At 39.0% G+C, this 15,125-nt stretch overlaps 1 protein-coding gene across 1 annotated transcript; it reads right to left on the reverse strand.

Moving 5' to 3' along the window:
• Positions 1-1,186: 1,186 nt before the first annotated feature.
• On the reverse strand, positions 1,187-14,602 carry LOC112982175 (SUB1 regulator of transcription). Its single transcript, XM_026098368.2, has 5 exons — positions 14,497-14,602; positions 12,549-12,621; positions 10,832-10,951; positions 5,450-5,558; positions 1,187-1,436 (listed from the first exon to the last, which is right to left on the reverse strand). The coding sequence occupies exons 2-5, from the start codon at positions 12,618-12,620 to the stop codon at positions 1,357-1,359; spliced, it is 381 nt and encodes a 126-aa protein (XP_025954153.1). The 5' UTR covers position 12,621; positions 14,497-14,602; the 3' UTR covers positions 1,187-1,356.
• Positions 14,603-15,125: the final 523 nt, after the last annotated feature.

Here is a 15,125-nt window from a genome sequence, read left to right on the forward strand (position 1 = left end):
TCTTCACTGTAGTTATTGTCAGCTAACTTTCATCTCTCACCTTTAATCTCTGCACTGGAGTCCCCTCATGTCTCTAAATGCTATTCAAACATTGTTTTCCCTTTGTCATTTGTCTCATGACACCTACCAAAATTCCCTTGAGTTGGGACCGCATTTAGTCTAATACAGCTTCCACTAAAGAGAAGCTTCTCTTACTAGAACAGTATACTGAGGACAAGTTCACTAGAACCATGATCTGCTATGTACCAGCGCTCCATTTTAAGTGCTAAATATGTTCTGTACAAAAGATAAAAGTTATGCACATGTAAGCCACACAAAGCAAGCAAAGTCAAATGGTTTGAGGAGGCAGTAAGGATAGGGCAGAAGCATGTTAGCCAGTCATTTTGGCTGAAGCAATTTTAACCCTGTTTAACCTGTGTTACAGCCTAGTTTAGACATCTTTGTTTATGCAATACTTTCAAATATGAACAAAAGCCCTACAAAGGCATGTTAAGGTTCTTGTCCTTAGAATAACTAGTCAGTACATATTCAAGAATGAATTTAATGCAAAGCTTGGAAAGGTTACCCAAATATTAACCAAATTGGGAGCTTTTAAATTCTATCTTACTCTGAGGTATATGTCTATTACTGTTAAAGTTTATCCATCACCTTCTAAAATCTAATGTCCAAGAATAAAGGCTAATTGTATTTTCTAAGTCAAGCAAGCTATAGAAAAATGGGAAGTAACAGTGTGTGGCTCATCTTCAAGTGTTATTGTTTACCATAATACTTCATGCAAGTAATTCAAAAAAGTCTATATACTCAGGACTGTTTACATCTGAATAAATAGGGTAAATTAGCAAATACAGTATTTAAAATTATCTACAAAAGTGTGTTTTATCAGGTATTCACTGTTTGTATCAAGTCTTAAAGAAAAGAACTTCTGGAGAGATACCAAAGAGTATGAAATAAAAGAAAATAATGTAAATGGAGGCATTTTAAGAATCTCCTCAGAAAACCAATTCATATCAACCGTTAACTAAACCAAAACTAAAACAAAGATTAAAACTATCAGGTGGCCTTCTCAGTAAACATCTTCAATCAAAAGGCCATAAACAGCTATGCTTTACATATTATTGATTTGTTTATTTTACACCATGAGGTGGAAGCAACACATTTTTCTTTTAGTAAAGTATACACAAATAGCCTCACTCAGAATACACTTTTAATGCACATAAAAAAAGTATTCATCTTACAAATTGTTTTGCAATCCAAATATACAATAGCTTGGAAAACAATATTTTAGAAAACAAAAGCCAATGTAAAAAGACTGCTTAAAACAACTAAAATGATAAACGTTTCTGTATGGCTCTGTCTTTACAGTTTTCTTACTGCATCATCAATATCAGAAATCTGTTCCTTCAGCTGGTTCCACTGTTCTGGATTTAAAGAAATACCTGAAATGCATTAAAAACAAATACTTAGTACAACAAGAAAATTGAAGCTTAGGATCTTGCATACTTACTTATATTAAGACTGATTTCATATGCAAAGACTGTTACAAAAAATGTCACAACTGTTAATGTTTCAGCTGCTTCAACTGTAATAGCTACCTCATTTAATCACATAGTTAGTAACCTAACTACTCACTTTGAACACTTCAGTTTAGCTTTAATCCTTAGTTTGCCACTGGACAAGTTTAACTTACAAAGACAATGAGCACAATGCAACAAATGAGTGTTATACTGAACACAGCTCTGGCCCTGATAGGAAGCAACATAAAAGCCCTGGGTGAGATGTAGGAACCCAATCCTATTTCTGTGGGCTATTAAAAGCCATAGCTCTGTGGACTGAACTTCTATGTGTTTGCAAAGTACCATAATTCTGTTTTTATTTTTTTCTTAAAGCACTGTTTTAAATAACACATACTATAAGCAGCATCTTGGAGATGATCTATTCCATTCCCTAGAACTCTCAAACCAACATCGAAGTCTGTTTGGGTTTGTTTTTTATTGTTTTGTTCTGTTTTACTACAAGTCCACTCTTACTCCTTGTGACATTCAATGTATAAGCATTCAAGTTTAGTCAAATAGCCATCCAGCATGCTGGAAAGAGATTACAGCTATATCCAAGGTTGTGAAAACAGTGTTCCTCCTCTAATACATTATGTTAATCCTCCCAAATAATTGCTGTTGTGCTAATCATGTAGTGAAAAGTCTTTTCTTGCATTCTTTTTCCATTGTCTTGATGTTAAAACATCCTGTTACACTATGTTTGCATACTGCCTTCCATTGAAAGAATCCTTAATTTACTAAAATGTGCCATAAAAAAAACATATCAGCTAAAACAAACAGCACTAAGTCTTTGCAGTAAGTTTCCTTGCTTAGAAGTCACAGGAGTTTTAGGATAAGTTATTGACTTTTCAGATTTGGGTGGTTAATTCCCTTTATCTCTTAAAACTTAGCCTCGAACTACAGAAATATATGAGAAGTATTGCATTACTCCTTGACTCTGCCTTCATATTTTCAGTAAACTGCATTCAAATAAGAAAAGCACTGAAAAGTGTTAGTATTTTTATTAGCCTTCACTGAGCAAAATTCAGGCAGCCAAGGAATGTTTCTCCTTCCTCTTTACCTTTATCACTTACTCAAATCAGCAAAAGCAACATAAATTGAGCAAATGCACTTTGACACTGAGTTTTCCATTCTGCCACCATTCCCAAGAAAAGTTATCACCCTGACTGTCCAGTCATTTTAGTCACACCATAGATTCAGTTCAGCTGATTTCAGCAGCAAACATCTTGCTTCATTGTTTTCCTAGATCTGCCACCTCCACAGTAGTTGTGACAGAAAATTTTTGTTCAAAGATGTCCATGGCACAGCAGCATTCACTTTATTCATATGCTTCAAAATTAGTGGGTCTTTTGGATTGAAAATACGAAAGAGAAAATGGGTCAAGTGGTTAAAATTCCTAATTTCCCTTTCTTCCTAATGCACATCCCTATTTTCCTCTAAATTTTAAACAATAGCAGATGCTATTTCTAATTTTGTCAAAGACAACAGAAGTCATCTAATATTCACTCCAACAATCACCACTTCCCATCAGCCCTGTAAAAGCTTTTGAGGTCAGCTTGGAAAGAAGCAGGAGACAAAAGCCACAAGAGCAGCAGATGAATTCTGGTACATAAACTCTGTCCTAGCCTAACACCAGTTCTCAGTCTCTTACGAGCATAAGAGCACAGGAATGGAAAATATTTCCCTGGTGTCCAGTTTAATTTCACCCTAACCTCACATGGCTTAGTCCCTTGCCAAAAATACACCACATTATCAGGCCTCTATATTATCGCTCAACATGACTCACACTTGCACAAAAATTTTCTGCTTCCTAATCTTATTACAGAGAATCTTCTAACAAAATCCCCCAGGATCTTTTCCCAGCTGTCCCTCAATCACTAAGCTAATCCCACAGTCTTCTTCATCCAGTAGTGAAGTTATGCCTGTGCTAAAAAGTCCTAAGATCCAGCATTACTTCCTGAGCCAACTTCTTCAGCACAAATTTGACAAACATACTCTTGCCACTCTTCTCCCCTTCTCCTTAGTTCTAAATTCCTAATTCCTCACGCTCTGGTCCAAGCCCATATTTCCTTTGTGCTTTAGTCTCTTCACTCCTCCCTTACAATCTCTGTGACAACTTTATACTAGTAGAGTTTCACAGGCCTGCCCTTCATACCAGCCAGGCTCGTCTCTATTAGCCCCCTGCAGTGATCAGGCTTCTTTCATTGCTTTCTCCCTGTAGGTTTGACAGGATCTTAGAACAGGTGAAACCAAATTCTATTTTTGCAGCTCATCGCCTTAGTTTTCTCTGTCATTGCTTTATTAGAGCACCAGTACAACAATGAAGCCAGATGAACTGCATGGAGTTTAGACCTTCCGTTTAAAATACTCTAGCACTACAATTTTAATCTGTATTCTGAAGACAAAGAACTTGTACTTTAATCTTGTATCATGTGAAGCTTAAGCAAAGTATTTTACAGCTTCAATTTTTTACACTGCTTTTAGGATAGCTAGCTAACCAGCTCATGTGCATGAATGGAACATTAGATTCATATGCTGTATCAGATTTAATGATTTTATCATGATAAAATTCAGACCCTTCTGCCACATTGATAAATACCTCCGTCTACATCACGTACTTTTTGATCAGAGCGTATTGAAATACTGATCTGTAGATTAGTTAAAAATGAAAAGGACAGACACAGGACAGTCTTGTCAGCCAATAAAATAGCTTCAAATGATCTTTAATCATTTCTACACATTACTATCACTTCACCTCCCTATCAAGTCTTAACGTTGTTTCCCATTCAAGAAACAGCACATACTTTTGATCTCCACCTCAAAACACAGTAGTTTAAAGTCCTTCAAAGAGTAATCTTTTTTGTAATAGCAGCAACACATCCATAACAAGAGGTTTTCCTATACAGTATCTGTACACACTATGTCCAAACCTATTATCATTGGTTATTTAATTTTGAAAATACTTCAGGTTTTCCAAACTTCTAATAACTATGTTGCTCCTAGACACACCAGAATATTGTAATAACAAACCTTATACTGATTCTATACTAAAAGTCTCCAAGCTCCAGAACAAAGTGTTCCACACTTACCTCTCTCCTTCCCGCGATGTGAAAAAAACTGAAAAACTAAGCTTTTGTAACAAAAGCAATGCAATGTTAATAGATGTACTACTACTGCAACTATTATCTCATCCCTACCTTGCAAGTGGCAAAAAAAAAAATCTGAAAATGGTTCAGTGAAGGCTTGCCATTTGAAGTAGGTAATAAAGCAGTTATTAAGGATACAATTGCTTATGCTGTTGGGCAGACTGGATTTACAGTACTAAACCTCAAATATGTATGGTATTTCCACCTCAACTGAAGTCTCAAAACATTTTTTCTAAAGTCAGTCACACCATTTAAATGTTTTAATTATTTTAATCTGAAGTTGGACAGAAATTGATTAATGTAATTGTTTTAAAGAAATTAACATTTCTTTACACCTTAATAACCTTAAGAAATTAACCTTTTCAATTAATTTTGAAATAAGAAGTCTTACTGTAATGAAGGCAAGAAATGAAGTAGGTAAGTGCTAAGGTCATTGTGGGGAAGGAATGGCCATGTTTATATTACCCATAATCAATTTGCTTGTATCTAATGCTTTGTTCTCCATAAACCATGAAAGATCCATTTAGAAAAAATACTCAGTAAGGCAGGCAGCTGGAAGACAGACTCAAGCTAATGCAACTGTTTTGATTATAAGCTACAGGTAAGAATCATCATTTTAAAAAATAAAAAGTAAAGATACTACTCTAAAAATATACATTTAGTTACAAAGTATAAGAATCTGATACACTGGGTTCTCCAATAAACTGCACATAATATTTTAATATAAAATGACATGAAGCAAAAGAATACCTTTTCTGCCAGGCTTCATTTCACCTTCTTGATCCATCCAATATTCTCTAATATCAATTAAGACTTTCCCTTTAAAGTCACGAACACTGACATACCTCATTTTGCCAATCTGTTGAAACACATATAAAGATCTATTAGTTATTTTATATAATACAGCAATCACTTTTCCAAACAGTACTATACTTGGACATGTGACTGCATACTGCAGCTTATTTTAGACACCAGAGAAACAACTAGTTCAAGAGCCTAATCCAGAGTAGTTTGTAGGCTAATAAGAAACGACAACATAAATGGATGAAGGATTTAAAACCTGTTGAGAATTCAATATTCTTTTCTGCAAAAGTGGCTGTCATAGAATAAAAATAATTATGTTCCTTAACGAGCTAGTTTCTTATTAAAAAGGCACTAATGCAAAATTTTCTTTCCGAAAACAGTGACTGTAACAATTTTTGCCACTGGCAGTGGTTAACAGAAGGAAAGCAATAACAGCTCTATGCCCAAATCAAAGCTTTAGTCCACTCCATATATGAATATCTAATTTGATTTCTGTAGATATCAGACATACAATTTCTGGAGTCCCCTCCCCCTCTGTAAATACACATGAAAGTGAAAGGAAGACACCAACTGTCCCATTCCTGCTCATAAACCCTCATGATATTTTGTTGGCACAGTGGGTACAAGAATATCTTGCCACACCAGATGTTCAAGAACATCTGGTCCTTTAAATTTACCAGCATGTAGCATACAATGAAATTGTCTTGGTTAAAACATCACTTTAGAACTTCGTAATTTCTGTAGCACAAGAGTTTGCCTGAACTATGGGTTTTGCAGGCTTCCCCCACCACCACCTTTGGGGGGGGGGGGGGGGGCATGGGGAGGGGATAACTATGCAATACATATTTAGGCTTATTAAAGCTATTTTAAATTTGGTATCAAAAGGATTCACACTAACTCAAAGTCTAATGTGAATCTGAGAATCAAAAATTAGATAATGAAAACACATTGAATCATGGACAATACATTTAAGAAAAGCTATACATTCTGTATACAGACAAAGGAACCGATATTCTTTAATATAGAATATTCCTTCCTGATAGACCATTAGTTTTAGCTTTCAATTGCCTTAATGAATGCATCCTGCACTTTCACATAATTTAATAGCACAAACATCTTACTAGCATTAAGTCTGACCAGAAAGCATGAAAATCTCTCCAACCAACTAAAATCATGCAGAGGTTTAAGTAGTAAGCTGTTATCTCACAGAATAAACAAGCATGCCTTGTTTGCTTCTTTTTTTCCCTTACACAGATCATGCTGAATTAATTCCAGAATTGATTTAAAAACAGTTGACTCACTTTTAGATATTGTAAGCCTGAAGAAGTTTTTTCCTGCTTCCAGGCATATTTTAAAAAGAATAAGAGGTTACCGCTTCTAAGATAATATTTTGTGATTTATCACTTTCACAGTACTACAAACTTAACATTCCAAAATAAGATATGTCATCACAGTAGCTGAGTTCTTTCAGGCTTAACTTGCTACCGTGCCCAATTTTGTAAGCACTGCTGGTAAAGGATATCCTAAATGACCTGCATAAACAACGTTCTTGGTTTTACACCATAACGCTTCACTGATTTTTAGGTTTCCTCGAAAAACAGCTTCTAGTGATGCATTCCTCCAGAACGTCTTGCTCCCCAGGTCTATCAAAGAATGTCCGTGCATTGCTGACAATTCCAAATTTCTACTAAGAAATACAATGCAGATTAGCAATGCAAATACTGTCAAAGGGTTTAGTATCTGAACATTAAGGATGAGACCACCTATCTTAACTACAGCAAGACAAGGATCAAGAATATAAAGTGCACATTTGCTCAATCAGTAAATTTACATAACTAGAAACATTTCCATATGAAAATCCTGAAATAAAGTTAGGCTTTATACCTCTGTCTACATTTCAGCTGAATGCTCACATTAAATTTAGAATGTTTAGTTGAACTCTAAGCAAAACAGTTGTCACTGCTAAAGGCTTTAAATAGATTTCTGAAGTACAGTTTTAATTAGCATCTAACACTAAAAGACACAACCAAAACCTAGATTAACTATATTTGATGTTTCTTAAAGTTCAGTTGTCTCTAATTCTGGCATTGAATCATTTCTGAACCATTCTTTTTTCACACAGCAGCTGATGTTCCTAGAATAACTTCACTGGTGTAAGACACCTTTGCATCACTACAGTCACAGAAGTGTTCCAAGGGTTATATTGCTTTATTTATAACAGTGTAGTTACTGCAGTACAGCCTTCGTAGCCAAGTTAATGTTCTTTATTCAATATCACAGCCCTTCAGGTTGAAGATACTAATTCAACAGAATAGTGTAAGTTAGAGGACATTACAAACATTATTTCCAGGTTTCTACTTCTTAGAATAAAACTCACTGAACTGTGTCTAGGTTCCTTTCACAGCTATGCAACTGATTTCCTGTGTGAGTTTAAGCAAGCATCTTCTTCACAATTTTGCCTCCTATTTCTAGTTTGCCTTGATTAAACTCTATACACTCTGTGGAAGTAGAAACAACAAAAAAGCATCTTATTCTTAGCCGATGACAGTATGTATAGTTAGAAGGAACACAATAAGCTAATATAAGCTCCTAAAATACAGAGTCCCATGAGCTGCTGAAATAAGCATCACATAAATTTGGTTTAGCACATTAATTCTGAAACTTCTGTGGTCACCAGTTCAATGCTATTCATTATTTCCCAATCACCTTTCAAGAGTGTCACAGGCCTGTATGTTTATCCACTTTCAGGAACCTATGACACATATTACACTGCAAGACTTAAGAACTTACTTCTCACAAGTCAAACAGCAAATGAACCCCGTATTTTCCAAAAAATAAGAGTAGGCACCGTTTTCTTCTGTATAAAAAGTAGACAGTTCTGTCAAACGCTTGATCACATCACATGGCTCCACTCTGAGCAGTAACGCTGTACCCAGGCAGCATTAACACAAACCTTGTCCAAATCAGGCATCAGTAGATGACTGGATTTGTCAAACTAACCAAAGCACATGATGCAGAGCTTATGTTGGCTTGAAGCCACACACAGGAATCTAGCACACTAATGCTAAATCCTTCCACATTAGTATGAATTACACTTGTCCAGGACCTTTAGTAATACATCACAAATGGGAGTAAGTTAAATTTTCCACCCCCTTCCCCAATTACATTGGAATCCCATTATCAAATTCTGAAGTGTACTAGGCTACCTATAAAGTTTAAAAAAAGGCCAAGATAGATAAAAAAAATTTGGTCTCTTACACTGAATTAGTTACCTATTTACATTTTATTCTTCATATTTAGTTCCAGGAATGGTATTACACCACTAGTTTCAGACAAAAATAAAGTTCTAGATCTTGAATGCTAGATCTTCTGAATACATTGTTCACAATGAGCTCTACATTAAGGAAAGCTGTATACTTTGAGAACAAAGCCTGAAAATGTGGAACATTAAGCCACTAACAGTTTCTCATCATCTGCTACCACTGTTGCACATACTGAAGTCAGAACTGCTGACCATCCTATGAATGCTTTATATAAAGCCTGATTTCTATCAATTCAAGTCACATTTGTAAGTCATACAGCAGAGTAACTTGCACAGAGATCATTTTACTACCTGGAGAGGCAGAAAGGAAGGAGTTTCTAGTATTACTGAACTGTAATAGGAAGCTGCTGTAAGTAGTCCCAGAAGAAACCAAACCATACCTAAAAAAAAATTAACACACAACTAGAGCTTTCAAGCATGCTCTGCTGAGCAGAGGAGAGGGAGGAAAGGAGCGGACCCTCAGGTCTGAATGCTGCTGAACAGCATGTTTAAGTTGATGCAGTATGAAAAAAAACTGCTTAGTGCTTCACATAAGAGAATAATCAATTTAAAAAACATCTGCTGTTAAGTGACTGAAGTGTAGGCAGAGACTAAGGAGTATCAATGGTTTAAGTCAAGGTGATACTCATTTTTTCCGTATTATACCCAACACCGGAAGAATCTTCCTATCAGACTAATACAAGCCTGCTATTGACTGTTCTTAGCAGCTTATTATCTTAAGTCAAAAAGTTTGAAAGAAACCAGTACACACAAATACTTTTTATTTTATTTAAAAAATTATTGGAAACAGGGGTACAAATATTTTAACTGTTTTTATCAAGGCTGGAATTTTGGAACCTATTAGCAATACAGCACAAAGCCTCTATGCAGTTTTTCAGAATTCCAACTGCAGCTCACTTTAAGTATAAGACACTACCCCTTTTTTCCTACACAGTTCAAAGCATGCCCCAGCTGAACTAAAATTATTACATCCTTCCTTTGATAAGGAATTCCAGACATTAATTCCCAGTGCCTTCAATGTAAGCCCTCCCTCCAAGTACACATCAAGAGGGAAGTGAAGACTGATACACCAAGAACTTCCCTGCATTACAGAATCAGTCAAGCAGGCCCTTTTCAAAGCACTTTTGCCACATTAATCTCCACAGCTACAGCCCCAAAGCATTTCTTTTGCACTATCCAGTGTCATGACCACCTTATTAGGCATCTTTCCCATACTCTTCCACAAACTGAAGATTCTAAGAATTTAAGCTCCTTTCCCATCTCCTGCCCTTTTGAGCCAGCAAGATGCAGACATTTAATAACTCTTGACCCACTCCCAAACACTGCCCCTAAAACAGGTTATTAAGCTACATGTTCTCACAGTTTTCAGCACATATTGCTACAGCCTCAGCTAGCCCCATGAGCTACAATACCCTGAATTCACAAATTTATCTTGCTACTGAAAAAAACATACATCCATTCTTGTCTTAAAAATAAGCATGGTTTAAAAGTTACAAACTTCTCAGATGCTCGGTGAGAGAAAAACCTGCATCATAAAACAAAGGAACAAGCAAAACTTAATCCAAGATGCTGTCTTATATGACAAGAGTGGAGCTGCCCTTGACCTAGTTAAATAGGAACTGAAAAGTCTATACTTTGATTTCTGAGAGCATTTCTTCCAAGAGGCCTGATTAAAAAAGTTTGCATGCAGAGACTGTCCTGATTTAATACTTACAGTGCAGTCATCAGTGCTGTATTTACAGACAAAATGACTAACCAAAAAGTTACCATGAGCAAAGACATGAGGCTAGATCAATTGCCACAACTCAGATTCTTTTACTTTACTGAAACCTGACATTGCTTTTTCTAAGCATCTCATCTGCATGCTAGCACTGTAATCCTCTTTGGCCAAGGCTTCAAGAGACTAAACACTATGCTATCAAGATATACAGACTGCCTCTAAAAGATTTATAAATAGGATGTAACATGCTACCTCAACCAAGCTCTAAAAGAACAGTCAATTTTACCTGAAACATATTCTCATCTCTGTTACTGCTTTGCTTAGAAGAAGCTGCACCTTTTGAACTTTCACCAGTCTTTTGTTTCTTTACAGGCTTTTCTGGAGCTGCTTGCTTTTTCCGCTTTGCCTTGGAGCAAGAATAAAAAAAAAAAGAAGTGTTTAAACCACATTCTGTTAGTTACAAATAAGTTAAGAGGCTTACTATCATGCAATACACACTATCACCTTCCTTGCACAAAGGCAGGACTCGAATACTGTATGCTTATACTAGACTTTTTAAAAAATGCTCCAAATTAGCCTAATTCTGTTCCCAGTGAAGTCTACCACAATACTTTGACTCCAAGCAGAGTTGAATTGGGTCAAAAATACACTTCAAAAACCTTATCCTTTCTGCACAGTAATACTGCCAGTTTAGATTTTTTTAGTAAGCAAATTGAAAGTCTGACAAAAGTTTCAGCCACCTTTACGAGTACAACACAAGTTACACGACAGCCAACAATTCTTCTAGAAAAGAAGAAAAATAATGGATGAGATAATGAAGAAAGGAACTGCAAATCACCTCCATCAGAGCAGCATGTTTGTTTTTATATCAGAGTCCAATCTCAGACCACAGCATGATAAACAAAGGCGTTCTTAAACTGTTTAGATAGTATCATCTGTGAATCAGATTAGTTGCAGATACTACAAAGTTACTATTTTTACTAATAGTTATATAGTAACCATGCTGGGCTTCCTCAGAAGCCAGTGATACACAGATACAAAAAATTAGTTGCATTTGCTAGACATATAGAGGAACAGCTGCAACAAATACAGGTTACCATTAGAAAACATACTGCCCATTGAAGAAAAGACTATTTGACTATGACTTTGAGAATACATTTGCCTACCAAAAAACATTACCTGACCAACATTAAGATTTGACATAATGCCTAATTTGGTAAGTTCAACTGAGTCACATTTCAACCAGTTCAGTAAAGGTACAGACTGAGCCTCTTCACATGTCACATAAGAGACCTATGACTGCATTACCACATAGTATTTCTTAGGATAAACAGTGATGTAACTTTGGCATATTTGTTCATGATTGGTACACCTATAAAAACACGAAGCAAATAGCTATTAAAAATAATTGGGAACACTCGATTTATGCATTTAAAAAAAATAGTTATCAGCAAACGTTAAAATTAATCAACTTAAAAGACATTCTGGTTGGCTTGGCTTGTAAGTGAGAAACTAGCAGATGGTATTACAGCAAACAAAAGAATCTGAAACAGAGAAAAAGAACATGCAAACAAGATAAGCAAGTGGCATAGGGATGACGGGGCAGGTGGAGGTTTTTTGGTTTGGGCTTGGCAAGTAATCCAGAAACCAAAATGAGGGGGCCTCAAAATTAGTCTGAATTCTTGCCACCAGGGGCAGCTTATACAGAACCCTTCTATCTCTTCCCACAAAAAAGTGAAGAATTCCAGGAAGCTTGTGGCTAGATATACCATATGGAAAAATCTGCAGAAGTCAAAACACAAACTTAAGAAAAAAAGTTCACTGCACAGTAAAAAGCATTTTATCTACCAAATCCCTAATCTCAGTTTTTAAAAGGTCTGATAAATCATATTGAATAGCATGCATTTTATGACATAATGCACACCTACTTCCTTTACCCAAGCCTGGGGGGGGGGGGGGGGGAGTAGTTACCACAGTAGTAATCAACTGTGTATAATGTTCACCTTTTTGTCAACTTCACTATCTGAATCACTGGCAGATGAGCTTGAAGACACAAGTTCCTTTGACTTAGGCATTCTAGGAAAAAAGATAGCATTAGAATACTATATAAAAAATACATCCCATTATGGCTGGAAAGCACTCTTCAAACCCATTTGGAAATTCTCTCTTACTAAAATCCCCCCTACAGACCCAGTTCTGCATTTTGATATAAGCTTCAATACATGCTATGGATGCAATCCCAAACATCCTTTTGTGTATCTCTTCCCTTTTTTTGCTACAAGTGCCTTAAACACAGTTTTGGTTTCCAAATTGTTTAGAAAAAGACAGTTTTTTCAACAGTTTTAATTGCCCCAAGTATGGTAGAAACCATTAGGGGAAAAGTATAGCTCAGCACAGTACTATTCTCAACTTGAATTTTCAATACTACATTCATAAATTATTGAGGGCCACACCATTACCTACATCTTGTTGGGTATTTTGCATAGTTGGATTTGCAAGTAACAGCTGTGTGATCATTATACGTGAAGCTAGAAGTTACTACCATTAACGCAGAAGTCTGAAAAAACACCTTAGATTACAATGAACTACAGCATTACAATTAATTTTTCTACTGCAGCTTTAAAACATCAATCACTAGAGCCTATTCATTTACCAAACAAGCATTCAACTTTCCTTGAATGCATGCTGCCAGGTGTGCTTCTACATCTCTCTACTATGCAAACATGTGGTTAGATATAGCAGTTGAACATCTTGCCTACTACTAGAAACTCTTTGTGACAAAGAAATAGCTCATTTGTTCTTTCAGCATAAAAATAGGCATCACAGAAAGGAACAGCTTGTTGTAAAATATACTCCAGCTAGGGAAAGCTATGAAAGGAGTAAAGAAATGCATGTCAGGAGAGGAAAAGGAATACCACGTACAAAGAAAAAGACCAGGTTTTAATAATGGCAACAGATAAATGCGGTTCTAAAGTGGGGCAGGTTCTAGCATAACAGCTTCGAGCACAATGAGGGAAGCTGTAGCACTGAGATGGAACAGGGAAACACATACAGGCTACACTGCAGGATGGAGACAGAGGAGAGCTAGAACAGGACAACACAAAAATAAGCACAGCGATACCAAGAAATGGGGGAGCCGGACAAGGAAGAGACTGATACATGGAGCATTAGCAGGGGATAACCCCAGAGCCCGCCTTAGGATGAGAGAGGGACAATATGGAGGAAGGTGGGGGCGGAAATTGGAGGAGAGAGAAATGGGGGGAGGAGGTGGGAGCCCCTCGGGAGAGGCTGGCAGGCAGAGCGTGGGGAGCCACCGAAGCACCGGGGAGAGTGAGGGCAGAATAAGACGGGCCAGACAGTGGACGGAGAAAAGGGAGAGGAGGAAGACAAGCTAGGACGGGCTGGGAACACCAGGTAGGCGGATCCCAGCCGCCATTTTCCTCCCCTCTTCCTCTCTTTTCTATGGCTCGCTTTGCCCCCCAGGGGAAAGGGGCGAGGGCCTGAGGGGGCGCGGTCCAGGGCGCCCCAGTCCTGCCGGCGCAGGGCTGCAGCCGGAGGGCAGCGGGCCGCCGCCGGCAGAGGAGGGAAGGCAACAGAGACGGGGCTGGGGGTCGCCGGCAGGCAGGGTCAGATCCCGGCGTGGGGGAACGGAGCCGGGCGAGTCCCCGCCGCCATTTTCTCCCTCACTCAAGTCCTCTTTCTTTGCCCCCCCAACATGGCAGCTTCTCCTCGGCCGCGGCTCCTCCTCCCGCCCCGGACCCCCTGCACGGCGGGGCATCCCTCCCGCGGGCTGCAGCGGGCACTCGAGGGAAGAGCGGCGACCCGCACGCAGCAGGGCCGCCCAGCGCGTCGCTCCGCGCCATCCCCGGGGGCGGTGAGCGGCCTAACGGGGCAGGGTGGCGGCAGCAGCGAAGACGGCGGGGGGCGCGAGGGGAGGACCCCAAGACTCACGTCTTGCTCGATGCGCGGCTCCTCTGCACCACGAGAGAAGCGGAAATGACGCACAGCGGAATCCCCGCCCTTGCCCTACACCACGTGGGGGGGCGGCGGGGGGGAGGCGTTTAAAGGGGACGCGGCTCTTTGTTACTCGTTCCCGCCGCCACCGCCCCCCTCGGGGGGCCGCGGCTGCCCCGGGGGAGGCGGGAGCCACCGGCCGCGTGGGGCCGCCGCCCTTCTCCTGTGCCATCTCCGTCGCGCGGGGCAGGGATGCTCCCTCAGCGGGGAGGCCACGCCAGCCGGCTTGGGGGGAGGGCACAGAGAAGCCTTGATGTCTGACAGGACTCCTTTAAAAATAATAATAATTTAAAAATAATAATTTTTTTCTTTCCTTCCGTACCGCAGCAGTTCCTCGATCTATTCACGGCGGCCCCGTGAGCGGCGGTGCCCGGGGGGGAGGTGAAGAGGAAATGCTGCGAGAGGGCCGAGCCGCGTGTGCTTTGCATAGCGAAACGGCAGCCCGGGGGCTGCCAGCGAGGCGCTGTTCAGGAAAGCGCTGGTTCCCCTTTGCTAAAACGGGGGGTGGGGGATGGGAGAGGGCCTTTGGCAGCCTTTAGAAACCACCAGGCCAGGCATGCTGTGGG

The sequence above is a fragment of the Dromaius novaehollandiae genome, chromosome W, assembly GCF_036370855.1.
Source record: "Dromaius novaehollandiae isolate bDroNov1 chromosome W, bDroNov1.hap1, whole genome shotgun sequence".
NCBI classification, from domain to species: Eukaryota; Metazoa; Chordata; class Aves; order Casuariiformes; family Dromaiidae; genus Dromaius; species Dromaius novaehollandiae.